This window comes from Myxine glutinosa, chromosome 4, assembly GCF_964187855.1.
Source record: "Myxine glutinosa chromosome 4, kmMyxGlut1.1, whole genome shotgun sequence".
Lineage (NCBI taxonomy): Eukaryota > Metazoa > Chordata > Myxini > Myxiniformes > Myxinidae > Myxine > Myxine glutinosa.
Genome location: NC_136264.1, coordinates 77,414,060 through 77,434,842, shown reverse-complemented (window position 1 = coordinate 77,434,842; position 20,783 = coordinate 77,414,060). Strand labels below are relative to the sequence as shown.

The following is a 20,783-nucleotide window of genomic DNA, read 5'->3' as shown; positions in this document are numbered from 1 at the left end:
AGAAAAAAAATGTAGATAGGACCAAGAAAGGCAAGGAGATTACTGCCTACCTCAAGGTCATTAATAAGCCAGCTGGGTTTGCTGACAATGCAGTAGTGGCATAGTAATTCACTCGAGACCAGCTTTATCTTCAGGTTTGAATCGAGACCGTTTTTTGAAGTTTTGAACAAGTGACAGGCATACTCAAGTTCAGCTTTTACAAATTTCCCTGTAGTCATCCAATAACTTCAGGTGCCTGATGGAGACTTCAGTGAACCATTTGGCCCTGCTATTACCATCTTATTGGCTGGCTAGCAGGCTAGGTATAGTAGTATTGGATGCTGCAGGCCCACCAGAAAATTTAAATGGTTCCTGAGTTTAAACCTCAATTTTTTTAAGTGCTTAAAAGTTTAAGTGCTAAAATGATGACCCAGCTGGCCAGTGATTGGGATAAGTAGCAGTAGACATAGATGAATGCAAGAAAGCTTGTGAGTGAAATCCTTTTTTTTAGTAGGATATGCAACAAGCACACAGTGAGAATTGTTTTGCAATACATGTCCCCTACTGGTCCCAATAAATGTCAAAATAAATCACAATAAATCCATTTACTGAGTTTCAGTTGAAGATGTTAAAGGGTAAAGGGGAAAAATTTGTAAAATTTTGCACCAATAAACACATCCATTTATTTGGGTGGTATACAATGCCGCGCTCGATGCCGATCATAATAAAAATACCCCGATGTACATACATGAAGCAAAAACATGTGAATGGCTTATGAGCATATATACTGTAATACATCGTGGTTATATACCCAGGATCATTTCAATTGAACTGGGCCATGGACTAACACCCAGGCCTAAGGCCTGCTGGTCTGTGCTGCTTAATTTGGGGTGGAGTCAGGGCAGCTGAAAACTGACCCATGTATAATATGCAATATTTTCAAAGTTCAAAAAGGGCATAACTCTTTTTGAGTTCAAAAAGGGCACAAATAAAATTGGCGAAACGCCACGGAACTCAAACTTGTTCTGTAACTTATCATAATAAAGCCTTGTACCAAGTTTCAGTTGAATATGTTTAAGGGTATCGAAAAAAGTGCAGAAAACCACAGGTGGAACAGACAGATGGACAGCAAACCTATAGTCCCCTACAGGTAGGGGACAAATATAGCCATGTGCCAAGTTTCAATTGAATATGTTAAACGGATGGGAAAAAGTCTGGGAAACCACAGGTGGAACGGACGGACGGCCAGACGGACTGAGAGCAAACATATAGTCCCCTCCAGTGAAACCGGTTGGGGACTAATAAGAGTTATGATAAATGTGCAAAACCAAGCAGCCATGTCTTGAGTGCTCTTAAGTCTATTTTTCTTGCTTATGATGGATACCAAGCCGAATACTTTCCAGACAATTATCAAAATTAATAGATGATTTGAAAATGTCGAGGTTGCTCAACTGTGACAATAAGATATTTTTAGTGTATCTACTTACCATTGCAGGACACTAAAAACACAGTAATTTGTGGATTATCAAGGTGACAAGGCAAGTAGTACTTTGGAAAACTGAATGCAAAACGTACCAGCAGCCTGAGGCAGTTGATGAAGCAAACCCAATGGGGTGGGTGGTGGAACAACTCCCATGATTGCATTTGAAGGTGTGCTGGTGCGTGGCGAGGCTGTGTTTCGCTCACGCTCCTGCAACTCTGCCTGCTTTGCTGCTCGTTCTGCCCAACAAAACCAACATGTCATTTCAGTAATTTACAATGCCAAATTAACTGCAATGACTTCATAGGAGCAAATGCTGGGTTAAAACTTGCTCCCCCAGCTCTCTCTGGGCTCTGTCCCCTAAATATTCCAACAGGTCACACAAGATCTGCCTGCAACCCTCTTATGGTTAAACTGCCAAAATGAAGACTCTCTTCTCACCTTCACTCCTTCATTCCTCTTTTCTCCCGCCTCTGGAACAAACTCCCTCACTCTCTTCAATCCCACTCTTCCCTCCAGGTCTTTAAAACAGCTGTTCACCACCATCTCTTATCTTCCCCAATCCAAAACCTTGATCTTTTCTACCCCCGCTAATTTCACCCCAGATCCACTTTTTTGAAATACCAACTTCTTTCCTGGAAGTCCTTGCAGTGTCCTTGTGTTTAATACTTCCCCCCCCCCCCCATTCCCACGCCTCCTCCCCCCAAGCCCTCTCCCGCCTACAGATCTCTCCCTGCTCTCAAATGTTGTGTTTGTGTGCTTCCCCTTCTCTCCCCATCTTGTCTACCGTGCCTCTTATTATATACTTTGTGTGTCTGTTTGATTTTTTGTGTGATAAATGTTAGCTCTTTCACGAGCCTCAATCCTGCATCCAAAAATAAACAAACAAAAAAACAAAAAAAAACAAAAAACTGTTGCAATGCAATAGATTCACCTTCATATTCAGCCTTCTTGATGGCCTCCAGGGTTCGCCATTCAGTTCCGACAATGCGGCTCAGCTCACCAAATGAATACTCTGGGTGCTTGGCCTTGATGATGGCACGCATCTCACTACTGAACAAAATATATCCACTTGGGTTTGTCCTGCGCTTTCCATCCTTAATTTTGCCTCGGCCTCCCTTGCTGCCAGACTGCAAAGTGGTCACAGGTTGGAAAGAAGTAATATAGCAACAGAAAATTGAATTAATGGTGATGAATCTTTCATGGAGAAATGATTATTTGAATTCTAAAATAAGAGTTGAGTCACACACACCCTTTTTAAGAATCAAACCAGAACGGCACTCTTCGACATCACGACATCGACCGATATGCCTCCGCCCACATTATTACATCATTACAATACTTGTACCAAGTTTGATTTAAATCCATTCAGCTGTTCTCAAGTTATCACATTTCTATCTGGCATGACCTCTGACCTTTGACCTCTTGACCCCAAAATTTAATCAGTTAATCTTTACCTCATTATACATACCTGTACCAGTTTGAATTATATCCCTTTAGCCATTCTCAAGTTATAGACCTATAACAGGCTTTGACCTTTGACCTCTTGGCCCCAAAATCTAATGAGTTAATCTTTACATCATTCTACATACCTGTACCAAGTTTGAATGAGATCACTTCAGCCGTTCTCAAGTTATAGACATATTACAGACTTTAACCTTTGACCTTTCAACTCTTGACCCCAAAATCAAATCAGTTAATCTTTACATTATTCTACATAATTGTACCAAATTTGGTGAGAATCCCATCACTGGTTCACCAGTTATCGCGGTAACAGGATTTTTTACCGAACATAACCTCTGACCTTTGACCTCGTGAGCCCAAAATATAAAGAGTTCATCTTTACTTCATTATACATACCCGCACCAAGATTGACTAAGATCCCTTCAGCCATTCTCAAGTTATTGCGGTAACAAAAACCTATCACGGACGGACGGATGGACGGACAGACAGCCAGCCGGACAGACAACCTGAAAACATAATGGCTCCGGCGACTTTGTCAATGGAGGCATAAAAAAAAAAAATGCACATACAGTGCATTCAGAAAGTATTCAGACCCCTTCACTTTTTTCACATTTTGTTATGTTGCAGCCTTATGCTGAAATCGTTTAAATTCATTTTTCCCTCATCAATCAACACCCCATAATGACAAAGAGAAAACAGGATTTTAGAAAGTTTTGCAAATTTATTAAAAAGAAAAAACTGAAATATCACATTGACATAAGTATTCATGCCCTTTGCTATGACACTTGAAATTTAGCTCAGGTGCCTCCCATTTCTCTTGATCATCTTTGAGATGTTTCTACACCTTGATTGGAGTCCACCTGTGGTAAATTCAATTGATTGGACATTATTTGGAAAGGCACAAACCTGTCTATATAAGGTCTCACAGCTGACAATGCATATAAGAGCAAAAACCAAGCCATGAGGTCAGAGGAACTGCCTGCAGAGCTCAGAGACAGGATTGTGTCGAGGCACAGATCTGGGGAAGGCCACAAAAAAATTTCTGCTGCATTGAAGGTTCCCAAGAGCACAGTGGCCTCCATAATTCTTAAATGGAAGAAGTTTGGAACAACCAGGACTCTTCCTAGAGCTGGCCGCCCGGCCAAACTGAGCAATCGGGGGAGAAGGGCCTTGGTAAGAGAGGTGACCAAGAACCCGATGGTCACTCTGGCTGAGCTCCAGAGATCCTGTGTGGAGATGGGAGAAGCTTCCAGAAGGACAACCACCATCACTGCAACATTCCACCGATCTGGGCTTTATGGCAGAGTGGCCAGACGGAAGCCTCTCCTCAGTGAAAGACACACGAAAGCCCGCTTGGAGTTTGCAAAAAAGCACCTAAAGGGCTCTCAGACTGTGACAAACAAGATTCTGTGGGCTTTCATGTGTCTTTCACTGAGGAGAGGCTTCCGTCTGGCCACTCTGCCATAAAGCCCAGCCCAGATCGGTGGAGTGTTGCAGTTACCTGTCATGACCGCATTTTTACCTGTCATGACCACTGACCTTTGACCTCTTGACCCCAAAATTTAATCAGTTCATGTTTACATCATTATACATATCTGTACGAAGTTTAAATTAGATCACTTCAGCAGTTCTCAAGTTATAGACCTATTACAGACTTTGACCTTTGACCTCTGGGCCCCAAATTCTAATCAGTTCATCTTTACATCATTCTACAGAATTGCATCAAATTTGGTGAGAATCCCATCACTGGTTCACAAGTTATCGCGGTAACAGGATTTTTACCTAACATAACCTCTGACCTTTGACCCCATGGCCCCAAAATCTAATCAGCTAATCTTTACGTCATTATACATACCTGCACCAAGTTTGACTAATATCCCTGTTCTCAAATTATCGCGATAATGAAAACCTATCACGGATGGACGGACGGATGGACGGACGGACGGACGGACAGCCGGACCGACAACCTGAAAACATAATGCCTTTGGCGACTTCGTCAACGGAGGCATAAAAAGCATAGAAGAAATAACAGGAAAGTTTACAAAAAGTTACTAATTTCTTCAAAAGTAAAAACGAGAATGAAGCAGCATCGCCGGCAGAAGTACAGCAGTTGGTTGACAGCACCACCACCACCAGCAGTGGTAACATTAGGACTAACAGGTAAAACATTTCTGCATTACTGTACTAACTGATTTTTCCTCGTTATAGTGAGAGTATGTTGTTTTTCCGGCCCAATACTGAGATGAGATGCCATTCACACTGAGATGCCAAATGAATCTGAGTTATTACTTGTACATTCCTATATATACAGTCATGTGAAAAAGTAAGTACACCCCATGTAAAGTTTTGACTTTTTCAACATATTTCAACATACATCTATTTGATCTTCATTTCAACAATATTGATAGATAAAGGTGATATAAGATAACAAATATCATGAAACATTTACATTTTGTAGTCCATTGTATAATTTAAATAAACATAAATGCAAATTTCGCATGTGGAAAAAGTAAGTACACCCCGACATTTATCACTTCTTCAAATACCTAAAATTAGAATCAGGTGCACCAGCTCAGGTGCAAATGATTAGAACATCGTTAGAGAGGATCTTGGAGGAACATGTCTTATTTAAACCTCAGACATTTAGTTTGGTTTGCTCTTTGTTGTTGAAGTGTGCGACGTCACCATGCTCGATCAAAAGAGCTCTCTGAGGCCTTCAGAAAGAAGGTTATAGATGTCTACGAGTCTGGGAAGGGATTTAAAAAGATCTCCAAACAATTTGAAATCAATCATTCGACTGTCCGGAAGATCATCCACAAGTGGAGAAGATTCCAAACAACTGCCAACTTGTTCAGGCCAGGCCGCCCCAGCAAGTTCAGCCCGAGAGCAGACCACAAGATGCTGAAAGATGTCTCTAAGAACCCCAGAATGTCATCACGGGACCTACAGGTAGCTCTTGCCACTGTTGATGTCAAAGTGCACGAGTCTACCATTAGAAAGAGGCTGCACAAATTTGATCTACATGGGAGGTGTGCCAGGAGGAAACCTTTGCTGTCCAGAAACAACATCAGGGCAAGACTAAAGTTTGCCAATGAACACCCAAGGCAAAGACCAGCACTTCTGGAACAATGTGCTCTGGACAGATGAGTCAAAGGTAGAGCTATTTGGCCACAGTACCAGAAGACACGTTTGGCGAAAACCAAAGAAAGCATTTGACCACAAGAACCTGATACCATTACCAACTGTAAAGCATGGTGGTGGAAATATTATGGTTTGGGGCAGCTTTGCTGCATCAGGGCCTGGGCAGCTCACCATCACATAATCCACTATGAATTCTTCATTGTACCAGAGGGTGCTTGAGGTTAATGTGAGGCCATCTGTCGGCAAGTTGAAGCTCAACCGAAGGTAGGCCTTGCAACATGACAATGACCCTAAACATACCAGTAAATCCACCAAGGAATGGCTGAAAAGAAAGAAATTGAGGGTTCAGGAATGGCCAAGTCAAAGCCCGGATTTAAATCGCATCGAGATGTTGTGGGGGGATTTGAACCAAACTTTGCATGCAAGAAACCCCTCAAACATCGCACAGCTGAAAGAATTCTGCATGGAGGAGTGGGCAAAAATTTCTCCCAGTCAATGTCAGAGACTGGTAGACAGTTATAAGAAACGCCTACTTGAGGTTGTTTCTGCCAAAGGGGGCAATGCCATCTATTAGAGCCAAGGGTGTACTTACTTTTTCCACATGCAAAATTTGCATTTATGTTTATTTAAATTATACAATGGACTACAAAATGTAAATGTTTCATGATATTTGTTATATTATATCACCTTTATCGATCAATATTGTTGAAATGAAGATCAAATAGCTGAATGTTGAAATATGTTGAAAAAGTCAAAACTTTACATGGTGTGTACTTACTTTTTCACGTGACTGCATATATATTATACATTTTTTGGGGTGATTAATGTTAGCTCTTACACGAACCTCGATCTTGTATACAAAAAATAATAATAAAAAGTATCCATTTTCTTTTATATAGAAATAGCTCTTTCTTGTACACCGCTCCTTTCCAATGCCATGTCCAGGCGCTGCATAACGTCATTGCCGGGCACCGAAGGGGGCCCGCAATGATGCATGCTGAAAGGGAGTACTTAGTTTTCACTCCGGTTTCTTTCTTTCTTTCTTGTTTGTTTGTTGTACACTGCTCCTTTCCAATGCCATCTCCAGGCGCTGCATAACGTCATTGCCGGGCACCGAAGGGGGCCCCGGCAATGACACACGCTGAAAGGGAGTACTCAGTTTTCATTCCGGTTGTTTGTTTGTTGTACACTGCTCCTTTCCTATGCCATCTCCAGGCGCTGCATGATGTCATTGCCGGACACCGAAGGGGGCCCCGGCAATGACGCACGCTGAAAGGGAGGACTCAGTTTTCCCCAAAGTCCCCAACAACCCAAAAGTCTTTGATGGCCCAAAAGGCCCACATGACCCAAAAGTCCCTGAGGACCCAAAAGACCCTTGTGGACCCAAAACACCCATTTGACCCAAAAGTCCTTGATGACCCAAAAGACCCAGATCACTCAAAAGTCCACAAGGACCCAAAAGTCCCCAAGGACCCAAAAAGTCTCTGATGACCCAAAAGTCCCCTAGGACCCAGATGACCAAAAAATACCAATGAACCAAAAGTTCCTGAGTACCCAAAAAACCCAGATGACCCAAAAGTCCTCGAGGACCAAAAAGACACAGATGACCCTGATGACTCAAAAGTCCCCGAACACCCAAAAGTCCCCAAAGATCCAAAAGTCCCTAATTAAAATTTGGTCCAATGGACCAACGGGCCCCCGAGTTTAATAAATATTTGAACTGACATTTAGTGTTCCTTTAATCTTTGTTTTGGCATACTGCATCGCCTGGAGTGGTCAATCGTCAATTAATTGATATAGGCTCTGCCCCTTCCCTCTGTCCCCACCATATTGGTTAAAGGGAAACCACATCAGTCATTTTGGGCATTTCTAAGTGCAGGTCATTGTGTGGCCTGAGGCTGGATGAAGACATTACTCTTTGAGAAACGAGCAATAAGACAGAGCTGCAAGACACAGTCAGAGTACCTATACCATTGTGTTATTCCACATTGTAAAAAATTACAGAAACAAGTGAATAAAAAAATTTATGCTAAATTAAAGAGGCAATGTAGGGATGACAAACTACAGTCAAAAAAAGGTCCTAAACAAGATAGGGATGATGTTGGTTTAGAGCAGGGGTCGGCAACCTTTTTGACATGAAGTGCCAGTTTGAAATGTTCTTGTTAATTAGTGTGCCACATCGACTAAGTTTAACATTAAGTTTAATTATGACACCACATCAAAAAAATATTTCCAACAGACATGGAATTTTATTCCATCCATACATGCTACTTGCATAGCAACAACATCCATACAGGCTACATGCATAGCAACAACATTTTAAAGAAACATTTATCTCATAATCAGGACATTGTAATGATCATTTTATCATTGTAAAATTTGTTCCCCATGAGGTTACAAATTATATGCACGGACCCCATTTCAAAACTGCTTTCAGTAACTCATTTACATTGCATTGGAAACAAATGTCAAAAAGGGAGAATAAAGTGTATCAAACAGAAATACCAGTACTATACAAGAATGCTGCCATCCTCATGAAAACATCCACATCTGAGTTGGAAAAAAGAGATGGACAAACAGCTACATATGCAAACCCATGTGTACTACAAATAAACAGATGCCTACCAGTCAGTGTGATCCCTGGCCCTGCTTTCCTTTGCTGAGCTCCATTATCTGGGGGTTGTAGTTAGTCACTTTAAGTTGCACACATGCTTCGGAGTGGTCGGTTGCCAAACGACTGCGGGAGGGGCTGAGCATGTTCTTCATGTGTGAGAATATCTGCTCACAGAGGTACGTTGACCCGAAGACTGACAGCAAAGTCGGTGCAACGTTCCGGAGACATCTGAACTTCTTCGGCACGGATGTCCAGCAGGTGAAGATGCAGGTTCCGTGATCTTGCACTACCGTGGTTTCTAGTTGTTTCCGTAGCTATGCAAACTTAGTCACCCACAGTGTTGAACTCTTCAGCTCAATCAGCTGCATTTCCATGTCCTGTGTATCCAACCAGTCTATCAGAGATAAATCCAATTCGTGTCCATCAAAGCTGTCTGGCTTGATCAAGAAAGAGAACATTGGTCCATACTTCTGAAAGTCCCCAAATCGTGTTGTGAACTCCGACTCAAGCTCGCTCATGTATTTGCATATTTCAGCGGTGCTGATGCTGTGCTGGGAGGACAGCTCCCTTGCGTGTCTGAAGTAGCGGAAAGTGGAGGTAGCAACATCGCTTGAAAAGATTGCTAGCTTGCCGACAAAAACCGTCCATGTTTCGAACATGTCCAAAACAGTTTGCCCTGCACCTTGCAGTCGGAGATTGAGCTCGTTGAGGTGTCCCGTAATATCCGTGAGAAACATAAGTTTCACAACCCACTTCTCGTCCTCGAGTTCTGGGTAGTTTTGGCCCTTTTCAGCCAGGAAGGCCTTGATGGCATCAAAGCAGCTGACAAACCGCTCCATAACTTTTCCGCAGCTTAGCCACCTATCCGCTGAGTGGAGAGGGATATCTTTGTATGTGCAGTCCATTTCCTCGAGCAGGGACTGGAACTGTCGGTGTGTCAGCGCAGATCGCTTCACTGTGAAGTTAATAACCTTTACTACCGTAGCCATAACCTCATTAAGATCTGAATTTGACATCTTTGCACAGAGGTTTTCTTGGTGTATTATGCAGTGGAGTTTCATGATGGGGTGACCGACTTTTTCCTCAATTAATCTGACAGCTCCCCTCTGTTTCCCGACCATGGCACTGATGTTTGTTGTACACTGCAAAAATCTTCCTGATGTCAATCCCTCGCTCCTCAAAATGTTCCATAAACACCTTGGCTATGTCCTCACCTTTTGTTGTGTCCGACATTGGCTTTAAGCAGCAGAGTTCCTCTCTTACAGTCGAATCACAGTATCTTGCCATGACTGCCAAACGTGGTATGTCATTCACGTCCACGCTCTCGTCAAGTGCAATGCTAAATACCACAGCATCTTTTAACCAAGCTATTTGCTGCGCGTTGATATTTTCTGCCATTTCTTCGATGCGTCGCTCAACACTTCTAGCTGACATGGGAATATCTTTTATTCTTGATTCGATTGTCTCTTTGTTTGGTAAGCCTTCAAACAGGACCTCTGAGCTACAGAGAAAAGCCTCCTTAATATATTCGCCATCAGTGAATGGCTTTCCGCGTTTCGCAATGCAATGAGCAATGCGATAGCTTGCTTCAGTCGCATGGTTTTTAGCAATGGCAAAGATTTTGAGGGTGTTGGCTTGCTTTCCATACCTGGACACGGCACGTTTGATGGATTCTGCCTTGTCTGCCTGATCTTTGAAAGTTTTCTCGTGCTTTGTCTCAAAATGGCGCTTAACACTCGACGTTTGACAAACATTTTCAAAACATAAAGTACACACAGCATGGTCCTTCTGAAAAACAAAACCCCACTCTTCTGTCCATGAGGGCTGGAATGCCCGAACCTTTACTTCAGCTTTCTTAGCTAGCGGGGTTGCTATCATCTACCAAACCTGAACCGCTTCACTGCAATTCCTGTGGGAAATGTGAGCGGGAGGCCGTACCGTCAATCAAACTAAATAAGACAGGCCGCGTGTTACGAGAAAAACTACTACCACCATTTTCATTACTACCACCCCAAAAAAAACCTCAAAATAATGACGAGATTAATATTAAAACGCAGAAGGCAGCCTGAATGATAACAAAGAGTGGAGATGCAGCCGCTGACCACTGGGTGTTAACAGCACAGTCGCTCTTACACCACGTGAGGTTGCCACGAACGGCGTATCGGAAGGCAACAAGCCTGCATCTCCTGTTTTATATCTGCGATTATTATACAATTCAGAATAATGATGAGATTAGTATTAAAACTCAGAAACCAGTCCGAATAATAATAATGAGTGGAGATGCAGCCTCGGACCATCTGCTGTGAACAACACCACTGTTCATACAGCACATCCGGTTGCCGCGAATATTGTGTTTGAATGCGCCAGGCCAGCATCTCATGTTGTGCACCTTTGATTATTATTCCAGTGAAAGAATTTGGAATTTGAATAGTGACTCTGCTCTGATCCATCTACCTCATCACCCTGCACCATCACACCGGAATACTGTTGTAGTGCAACACGCGCAACAGCCAATGGCTGTTCAAGAGGTGATTTGGCATGCAGCGGAGAGGGCACTGCTTTCGCCAGTGTGCCAATGATTACGCTGCCGCGTGCCAATGGTGGCACGCGTACCTAAGGTTGCCGACCCCTGGTTTAGAGAGTAGCTAACAGTATTGCCATCACATAACAATCCCGACATCACTGCCTCCAGACTATTGTCTAGGGCTAGGCCGAGCTAAAAGTATTAGAAGCTCCTATATTTCATTTCTGCATAAGTATAAAAAACTCCTATATAATTTCAGGGACTTCTTGCAGCTTCAGTTGTCTTTCCTACTTTTCTTTTTTTAGCAAATTTGAGTAACCAATCACAAATGCAGATAATTATAGAATGCTGTTATTAGAGATGTCCATGCAGTTTATAAGAAGTTGATGATCATGTACTGATATTATAACATTGTACTTGGGCTGCTAATTTGTAGAGTCTCAGTATGTCGCTGCACTACAGGAGTAATCAAGTACTGTTGTAACCAGTGGAGTGTTTGTAGAAGCTTGAGGCATTGATGTAGGGATTGTTATGTGATGGCAATACTGTTAGCTACTCTCTAAACCAACATCATCCCTATCTTGTTTAGGACCTTTTTTAGACCGTAGTTTGTCATCCCTACATTGCCTTTTTAATTTAGCATAAATTTTTTTTTTCACTTGTATATAATGGAGCAAGTGTTTGTATATATTGTTATGTCGTGTGGGGTAGCAATATGTAGAGCCAGATAGATCTGTGTAGGTAGGTATTCGTCTGTCGCGGTAAGGAATCTGACTTGTAATAAGTTTCACGTGTAGGCGTTTTGTCGGGTAAGATGTATACTTCTGAGCATACCAGGATGTTCGTGTGATAAATAGTTTTTTTTTTTTTTTTGAATACAGAGTCGAGGCTCGTGAAAGAGCTAACATAAATCAAGCAAACAAGCAAACAAAGTATATAAAAAGGGGAGCGGTCGACAAGATGGGGAGAGAAGGGGAGGAAGCACACAAACACAACATTTGAGAGCAGGGACATCGGGAGATGTGTGGGAGGGAGAGGGCCTGGGGGGGGGGGGGGGCAGGATAGGTATAAAACGCAAGGACACCAAGGACTTCCAGGAAAGAAGTTGGCACCTCAAAAAGTGGATTTGGGGTGAAATTAGTGGGGGTAGAAAAGATGAAGGTTTTGGATTGGGGAAGATAAGAGATGGTGGTGAACAGCCGTTTTAAAGACCTGGAGGGAGGAGTGGGATTGAAGAGAGTGAGGGAGTTTGTTCCAGAGGCGGGAGAAAAGATGAATGAAGGAGTGAAGGTGAGCAGAGAGTCTTGATTTTGGCAATTTCACCAGAAGAGGGTTGCTGGCAGATCTTGTGCGACCAGTAGGAATATTTGGGGGACAGAGCACAGATAGAGCTGGGGGAGCAAGGCCGGAAAGGAGTCGGTAGAAGACAGAAAGACCACCAACCTGCCTGCGGTGAGTAAGTGAAAGGCCCTCGGAGATAGCGTCATCGCGGGAGATTCCAATGATTCTGAATGCTTTGGTTTCAACAGCGTGAAGACGAGCTAGGTGTGAGGCAGGAGCACCAGCCCAGAGGGGAGAGCAGTACTCCATTGAGCTGCGGATGAAAGCCTTGTATGTGGTGAGGAGCTCAGGTGTGCCAAGGAAGGACTTCGCATGACAGAGGATGCCCAGTCGGCGACTGGCTTTGGAGGCCAGCTTGGAAATGTGGTTTTCCCAGGAAAGATCATGGCAGATAGAGAGACCCAAAAGCTTGAGTGACAGAACTTCTTGGAGAGGATTATTCAGAAAGTAGATGGGAGGGTTGTCCAGTCGGTCTTTTCGGAGAGACATCGTAAGAGTGTGAGATTTCTCAGGATTGAAAGACATGTTCCACTTGTTTGCCCAGTCTGTGATTTTGTCCAGGTCTGCAGAGAGTGAGGAGGCTGCAGACTGCCAATCTGAGGGATGAGGAATGGAGCGGCAGAGAGTGGAGTCATCAGCAAAGAGATAGAGGATTTTCAAGAGAGTCAGAGAGATCATTGATGAAGACCAGAAAAAGCACAGGGCCCAGAACACTGCCTTGGGGAACTCCAGCCTGAACAGGAAGAGGAGATGAGAGAAACCCATTCAGGGCCACACGTTGACTACGACTAGAGAGGACGTCCGCCAGCCATGCGTGGAGATTTCCATGGATATCAAAGGAGGAGAGTTTGGTGAGCAGAGCGGGGTGCCAGACCGTATCGAAGGCACGTGATATGTCGAGGGCGACAGCTCTAATTTCCTGTTTGGCATTGAGGACCTCCATCCATTGTTGAGACAGCAGAAGCAGCATGTCCAGAGTCGAGTGACCTGGTCTGAAACCAAATTGATGATCAGAGATCAAGCCATTGGAGAAGAGGAAAGATTTCATATCCGAAGCAATGATGGATTCCATGACTTTGCTGATAATTGGGAGAAGGCTGATTGGTCTGTAGTTGCTAGGATCTGTTTTTGCACCTTTTTTGTGCAAAGCGGTGATGTTGGCTGATTTCCAAGCAGATGGCAGTTGACCTTGAGCAAAAGAGAGGGTGAAGAGAACAGAGAGAGGGAGTGAAAGAGCAGAAGAACAGGACTTTAGGACCCGTGGGCTGATGCCGTCAGGTCCAGTTGCAGAATCAGAGTCGAGGGTTGACAGAAACTTTTCCACCTTGTCAGGAGGAAAGGACACGGAGTCCAGGAGCAGCTGGGTACGACTGGGTACGGTGGGTACAGAGAGGGATGGGTTTGGGACACAAGATTTAGAGGCAAACACAGAGTTGAGGCATTCAGCTTTTTCACGTGCGGAGTCAGCTGTGTAGCCGTTTGAGGTAAGGGAGGGGATGGAGGGGGAACAAACACCAGAAACAGATTTGACCAGATGCCACCAGGATTTGGAAGAGGGAGACAGATAAGAGAGTTCGGTCTTGAGAACGGAGAGATATTGTTTCCTGGCTCTCCTGAGGGTGGACACACACTTGTTTCGGGCTTTGTGAAACGAAATGAGATTTCCTTCCGTTGGATTTGCTTTCCAGGAGATGAAGGCAAGTTGTTTCTGGGCAACAGCCTCACCACAAGATTCCATGTACCATGGACGGGAGGAAGGGCATGACAACTGAAGACGAGATGGGATAAATCTGTGCATGAGAGAGAGGAATTTACTTTGGAAGAATTCCCAGGATGAGTTGATGTCAGAGGTGGTAGAGATGGGAGACCAGTCCAGATGATTGATGGCTGCTTGAAGACCGCGCCAGTTGGCCTGAGTGAAATGCCAGACTCGTCGACGCTGAGCAGGCTCCCTGAGAATGGTCAGAGAGATGTCGACTTTAACAAGCACATGATCAGATGAGCCGATTGGAGCAGAAGAAGAGCAGCAGACATTTTCAGGGAAGTTAGTCATAACCAAGTCCAGAAGAGAAGATGCTCCGTTGACTGAGATTCGGGTCAGGAAATTGACGGATTGTGTCAGTCCCAGTGAGTCGCAGAAGTCCTTTGCTGAGGAGCCATGGCTGGTGAGAGAGGTACCCACACCCAGCCAACTGGCATGGTGACAATTGAAATCACCACATATGAGGAAGAGAGAGTTGGGATGAGTACATAGAAGTTGGTCCATATTATCAGACAGCGAGATGTCGATGGAGTCATCACTGTTTGGTGGACGGTACAACACACATATGAACAAGAGGTGGGAGCGAAGGGGAAGCCCTAGCCAGAGGTATTCCTGGGGGTGAGGTGGAGAGAGTGCAGTGCAGGGTGAGTGAGGAAGAGAGTTTTTGATAAAGATAGCAACCCCACCTCCAGGACGAGGCTCAGGTCTATCATACCGGAGGAGGGAGTAACCCGGGAGAGATACTAAGGAATCAGAGACATCATGAAGGAGGAAAGTTTCTGTCAAGCAGATCACGTCTGGTTTGTCAGAAGCAACCTGTATGGAGAGATCAGTTAAGTTTGAACGAAGGCCCTGGATGTTTGAGGTCCATACCGTTAATGAAGAGGAAAGGGGAGCATCGGATACAGAACAGGGGGGAGGAGGGGTAGGGTAAGATGTGGAATAGGTGGAAGAGGTAGGGAGAGCTGTTGAAGGTGTGTCAGAGATTTCAGAAAAGCTCGGAGAAAGGGAAGGATGGGGATGAGTAAGGGAAGGATGAGTTAGGGATTAAAGAGTAGTGCCCATGTGTGTCTCACCTGGTCAGCCAAACCTTTGTCCCTTTTGGCACCGCAACCACTTCGACACTAAGTTGGGATATTTATTGCAACACTAAATAACGCCCTTCCCTGACATGACTGTGAAAGACGAACAGGCAAGCAAACCAAGCCAAGACACCGCCGATGGGCGCCGCCGCCAGTTACATCTCCGACAGGCCTAACCACATTGAGTACCACGCGCTATGACCACGGAACAGGGGACGAGAGTTGGAGTGGCGCGGTAGGCATGAACCTCCAGCCGGCAAGTCAGTGGAGCGCACTGATTGGGTAACGTGCCAAGGCTGACGTGACGTCACGGAGAAGGATATTTAAGAGAGAGCGCCGAACGCCATTGGTGAGTGGGTCTTGCGCCGAGTGAGTTGGAGAGAGGTTGAGAGAGAGAGTGGGTCTTGCGCTGAGTGAGTTGGAGAGAGGTTGAGAGAGAGTTAGTGAGTCTTGCGCCATTTGCGTTGGTCTCGAGAATCTCTTGCGGTTCGTGCGTTCTTGCAGCCCTTGCGTCCCTTGCGGTTGGTGCTCTTGTTCGTGCAGCTAGCCTGTTTTGGACATCCGGCGCTTCGTCTTGCGCAGCCCGAGTTGAGCTGAGCTATAGCCCGAGTGGAGTTCGCTTGCTGGCACGTTTGCTTCGGGAGAGCTGACTGGGACGGGGCAGGCCGATCGTGTGGGAAGACTGACCTCGCTGGGAGCCGCTGGCCTGCGTTGGATGCGTGGTGCTTGGTGCACGGACCTCGTGGTGCTCGGTGCTGTAGTGACAAGAGCCAGATAAGCCCGAGCTCCGCGTTTACACTTTACACGACGAGACATTTTCTTTCGTATTCATATTCCCTCGTCTTGTTTCTGAAGTCGGTGTGTGGGATCCCAAATTAGTTACTTTTATTTAATTGCCGTCGCGTTTCGTTGTTTCGGGGTCCGTGAATAAATCATTATTTTTGTACATTCTGATTTGTGTTTGTCAAGTTCATTAATCCTCTTGCAGGACCGGGGCTACGTCGGTGTGCTGAAGGTAAGCTTTTGCCGCAGCCTTCCATTTTCCTTCTTCCTCCCGCATTAGATAGCAAAATCCGTGTTTGGTTATCGCCTCCATTAAATCCGTTTCGGTCCATCCGCGACTTTCTGGTGTTAACCGGGAGTCGCGCGACAATATGTATGTATGTCCGCTCTTCACCCATTGGTTGGACAGCTGACTTGACACCACCCACAATTATAACCTGAAATACTTAACCTCTTCCCATCCCCCGGAGGACCCTAAAGACCGAGAAGACCCCGAGGACTCAAACGACCCCGAGGATCCAAAATACCCCAAGGACCCTAAATTCCCCAAAAGACCCCGAGGACCCAAAGGAACCAAAAGACCCCAAAGACCAAAAAGACTGAAAAGACCCAAAACACTGAAAAGACCCAAAAGACTCCGAAGATCCCAAATATTGAAGAGTCCCCGAACACCAAAAAGTCCCAAAATATTGAAAAGACCCCAAAGATACAAAATATCCTGAAGACCCCAAAAACTCTAAAGACCCCAAAAAAACCCTAACACCGAAAATACCCTGGAGACCTAAAAGACCCCGAAGACCCAAAAGACGCTAAAGACACAAAAGACCCTGAACACAGAAAAGACCCCGAAGACCCAAAAATCCCCAAAGACCCCGAAGAACCAAAATATCCTGAAGACCCTGAAAAACCCAAAATGCCCCGAAGACCAAAAATACCCAAAATACCCTAAAGACAGTAAAATACCCCAAAGACATGCGTTATTATTTGTTTCTCGTTTGTTTTGGTTTGAATTTCCTGTAACTCGTAATTAATTAATCGTTTTCTGTTTGCTCCGCATGCACGGCCTTGTAACCTGAGGCTTGCCCCGTCGGTGTTTGTTAACTTAAGTTCCTTAATTCGCTGTATTGCTTGGTTCTTAGATTTTTCCCTTCTTCCCCGAACATCTACTCTTTGTCGAACGTTTTAAATCCCCCCCATGCCCCCGAAAAAAAAAACACCAAAAAAAACATTTATTTCCTTTTTCTCCACGTGTGCTGTTGTCTCATCGTATGCTTCTGTCCACGTGCGCTGTCTCGCCCTGCCCCCATTATCTCCTTGTCTTCCACCTTTTGCCCTGTTCACATGACTCGTGGTTGTCCCTCTAGGCTCCCTCTCCCCGTCGGTATTTTGTGAATATAAGATTGTTTTTCACGGTTCTGTTTAAATATTATTTTAATATGTCTAAACTTTCCCCTGCAGTGTTTTATTCAGTGGTATATTACAACACACCGTTTTTCTTCCTATTTAAAAGGCTTTTTTCAATTTCCTCTTTCCTCTTCAAGTCAATCCACTTCCAAAAAAAATTCAATCTCTTACAATTCTTCCTCACTACATGCTCTAAACTCACCTTCATTCCACCCCTCCTCTATCGTTCTTAAACGGATCTCCAACTTGACAATCACAATAAACCCAAATTGTTAGAAATGTTCGTCTTTCATTAATCATCCACTTTCTAAACTCCCCCCTCCCCCCTCCCTTTCAATTCCCCCCCTCGCCCCTCTCCTCCTAAACTCCCCCCTCACCCCTTCCCTTCAAAACTCCCCCCCAAACCTCCCCTTCAAATCTCCCCCCCCCCCGACGATCCCTCTCCAATTCTCCCCCCTACCCCCTCCCTCCTCCTCCTCAAAGCTGCCTCCTCCACTTCGTCTCCCTTCTATCTCATACCTCCACCTCCCCCAACCTTCTACTTTCCTCTACCCCCCCTCAAACAACCCCTCACTGTGCCTCATCCCATCACCATCAAACCTTTCGTCCTCCTCATCCTTCCCTTTCTTGTAACTCTTCTGTAATCTCTGACACACTATCAACTGCTCTCCCTACGTCCCCCTCTCATCCTTCATCTGACCCTACCCCTCCCCTCCCTTGTCCTGCACCCGATGCTCCCCCTCTCTCTTCATTAACGGTATGGATCTCAAACATCCGGGGCTTTCACTCAAACCTGATTGATCTCTCCATTCAGGTTGCTTCTCACAATCCAGACTTGATCTGCTTAACAGAAACCTTCCTCCTTCAAGATGTCTCTGATTCCTTAATATTTCTTCCTGGTTACTCCCTCCTCCGGTATGATAGACCTGAGCCTTGTCCTGGTGGTGGGGTTGCTATCTTTATCAAAAACTCTCTTCCTCACTCTCCTTGCACTGCCCTCTCTCCACCTCACACGCAGGAGTACCTCTGGCTACGGCTTCCTCTCCGCTCCCACCTTTTGTTCATATGTGTTCCGTACCGTCCTCCAAACAGTGATGACTCCATTTACATTTCGCTGTCTGACAACATGGATCAACTTCTATCGACTCATCTCAACTCTCAATTCCTCATATGTGGCGACTTCAACTGTCATCATGCCAGCTGGCTGGGTGTGGGTTCCTCTCTCACCAGCCATTGCATCTCAGCAAAGGACTTCTGCAACTCATTGGGACTGACACAATCTGTCAATTTCCTGACCCGGATCTCAGTCAATGGAGTATCTTCTCTTCTAGACTTGGTTATGACAAACTTCCCTGCAAATGTCTGCTGCTCTTCTTCTGCTCCAATCGGTTCTTCTGATCATGTGCTTGTTAAAGTGGACATCTCTCTGGCCATTTTCAGAGAGCCTCAGCGTCGACAAATCTGGCGTTTTACTCAGGCCGACTGGCACGATCTTCAAGCAGCCATCAATCATCTGGACTGGTCTCCCATCTCCAATGCCTCTGACATCAACTCTTCCTGGGAATTCTTCCAAAGCAAACTGCTCTCTCTCATGCACAGATTTATCCCATCTCGTCTTCAGTTGTCTTACCCTTCCTCCCGTCCATGGTAAACTGAATCTTGTCGTGAGGCAGTTGCCCTGAAAAACCTGCCTTCTCCTCATGGAAGGCTAATCCAACTGAAGGCAATCTCAGTTCCTTCCACCAAGCTCGGAACATGTGTGTCTGCCCTCAGGAGTGCCAGGAAGCACTATCTCTCCACACTCAAGAATGAATTCTCAAACCTGTCTCCCTCCTCAAAATCCTGGTGGCGTCTGGTCAATCCGTTTCTGGTGTTTGTCCTCCCTCCATCCCCTCCCTTACCTCAAATGGCTACACAGGTGACAACGCACGTGACAAAGCCGAATGCCTCAACTCTGTGTTTGCCTCAAAATCTTGTGTCCCAAACCCATCTCTCTCTGTTCCCACCTTACCCAGTCGAACCCAACTGCTCCTGGACTCTGTGTCCTTCTCTCCTGACAAGGTGGAGAGGTTTTTGTCAAACCTCGACTCTGATTCTGCAACTGGACCAGACGGTATCAGCCCACGGGTCCTGAAATCCTGCTCTGCTGCGCTATCTCACCCTCTCTCTGTTCTTTTCACCCTCTCTTTTGCTCAAGGTCATTGCCAGCATCTTGGAAATCAGCAAACATTACCGCTTTACACAAAAAGGTGCAAAAACATATCCTTGCAACAACAGACCAATCAGCCTGCTCCCAATTATCAGGAAAGTCATGGAATCCATCATTGCTTTGGATATCAAATCCTTCCTCTTCTCCAATGGCTTGATCTCCGATCATCAATTTGGATTCAGACCAGGTCACTCTACTCTGCGCATGCTGCTTCTGCTGTCTCAACAATGGATGGAGGTCCTCAATGCCAAACAGGAAATCAGAGCTGTCTCCCTTGACATATCACGTGCCTTCAATACGGTCTGGCACCCAGCTCTGCTCACCAAACTCTCCTCCTATGGTATCCATGGAAATCTTCACGCATGGCTTGCAGACTTCCTCTGTAGTCGAAGTCAACGTGTGGCCCTGAATGGGTTTCTCTCATCTCCCCTTCCTGTTCAGGCTGGAGTTCCCCAAGGCAGTGTTCTGGGCCCTGTGCTTTTTCTGGTCTTCATCAATGATCTCTCTGACTCTCTTGAAAATCATCTCTATCTCTTTGCTGATGACTCCACTCTCTGCCGCTCCATTCCTCATCCCTCAGACCGGCAGTCTGCAGCCTCTTCACTCTCTGCAGACCTGGACAAAATCAATCACAGACTGATCAAACAAGTGGAACATGTCTTTAAATCCTGACAAATCTCACACTCTTACTATGTCTCTCCGAAAAGACCGACTGGACAAACCTCTAATCTACTTTCTCAACAATCCTCTCCAAGAAGTTCTGTTGCTCAAGCTTTTGGGTCTCACTATCTGCCATGATCTTTCCTGGGAAAACCACATTTCCAAGCTGGCCTCCAAAGCCAGTCGCCGACTGAGCATCCTCCGTCGTGCAAAGTCCTTCCTTGGCACACCCGAGCTCCTCACCACATACAAGGCTTTCATCCGCAGCTCAATGGAATGCTGTTCTCCCCTCTGGGCCGGTGCTCCTGCCTCACACCTAGCTTGGCTTCACGCTGTTGAA

The 20,783-nt window shown here is 45.3% G+C and overlaps 1 protein-coding gene across 7 annotated transcripts in view; it reads right to left on the bottom strand.

Annotated features, from left to right (window-relative positions):
* PBRM1 (polybromo 1) overlaps positions 1-20,783 on the bottom strand; it is a 411,924-nt gene that overhangs the window by 71,301 nt on the left and 319,840 nt on the right. For all 7 annotated transcript variants that reach the window (XM_078776019.1, XM_078776017.1, XM_078776018.1 and 4 more), the window contains exons 25-26: positions 2,394-2,589; positions 1,555-1,698 (exon numbers count right to left, since the gene is read on the bottom strand). In XM_078776019.1, coding sequence (XP_078632145.1) covers positions 1,555-1,698; positions 2,394-2,589 — 340 coding nt within the window. The remainder of the gene's footprint in view (positions 1-1,554; positions 1,699-2,393; positions 2,590-20,783) is intronic.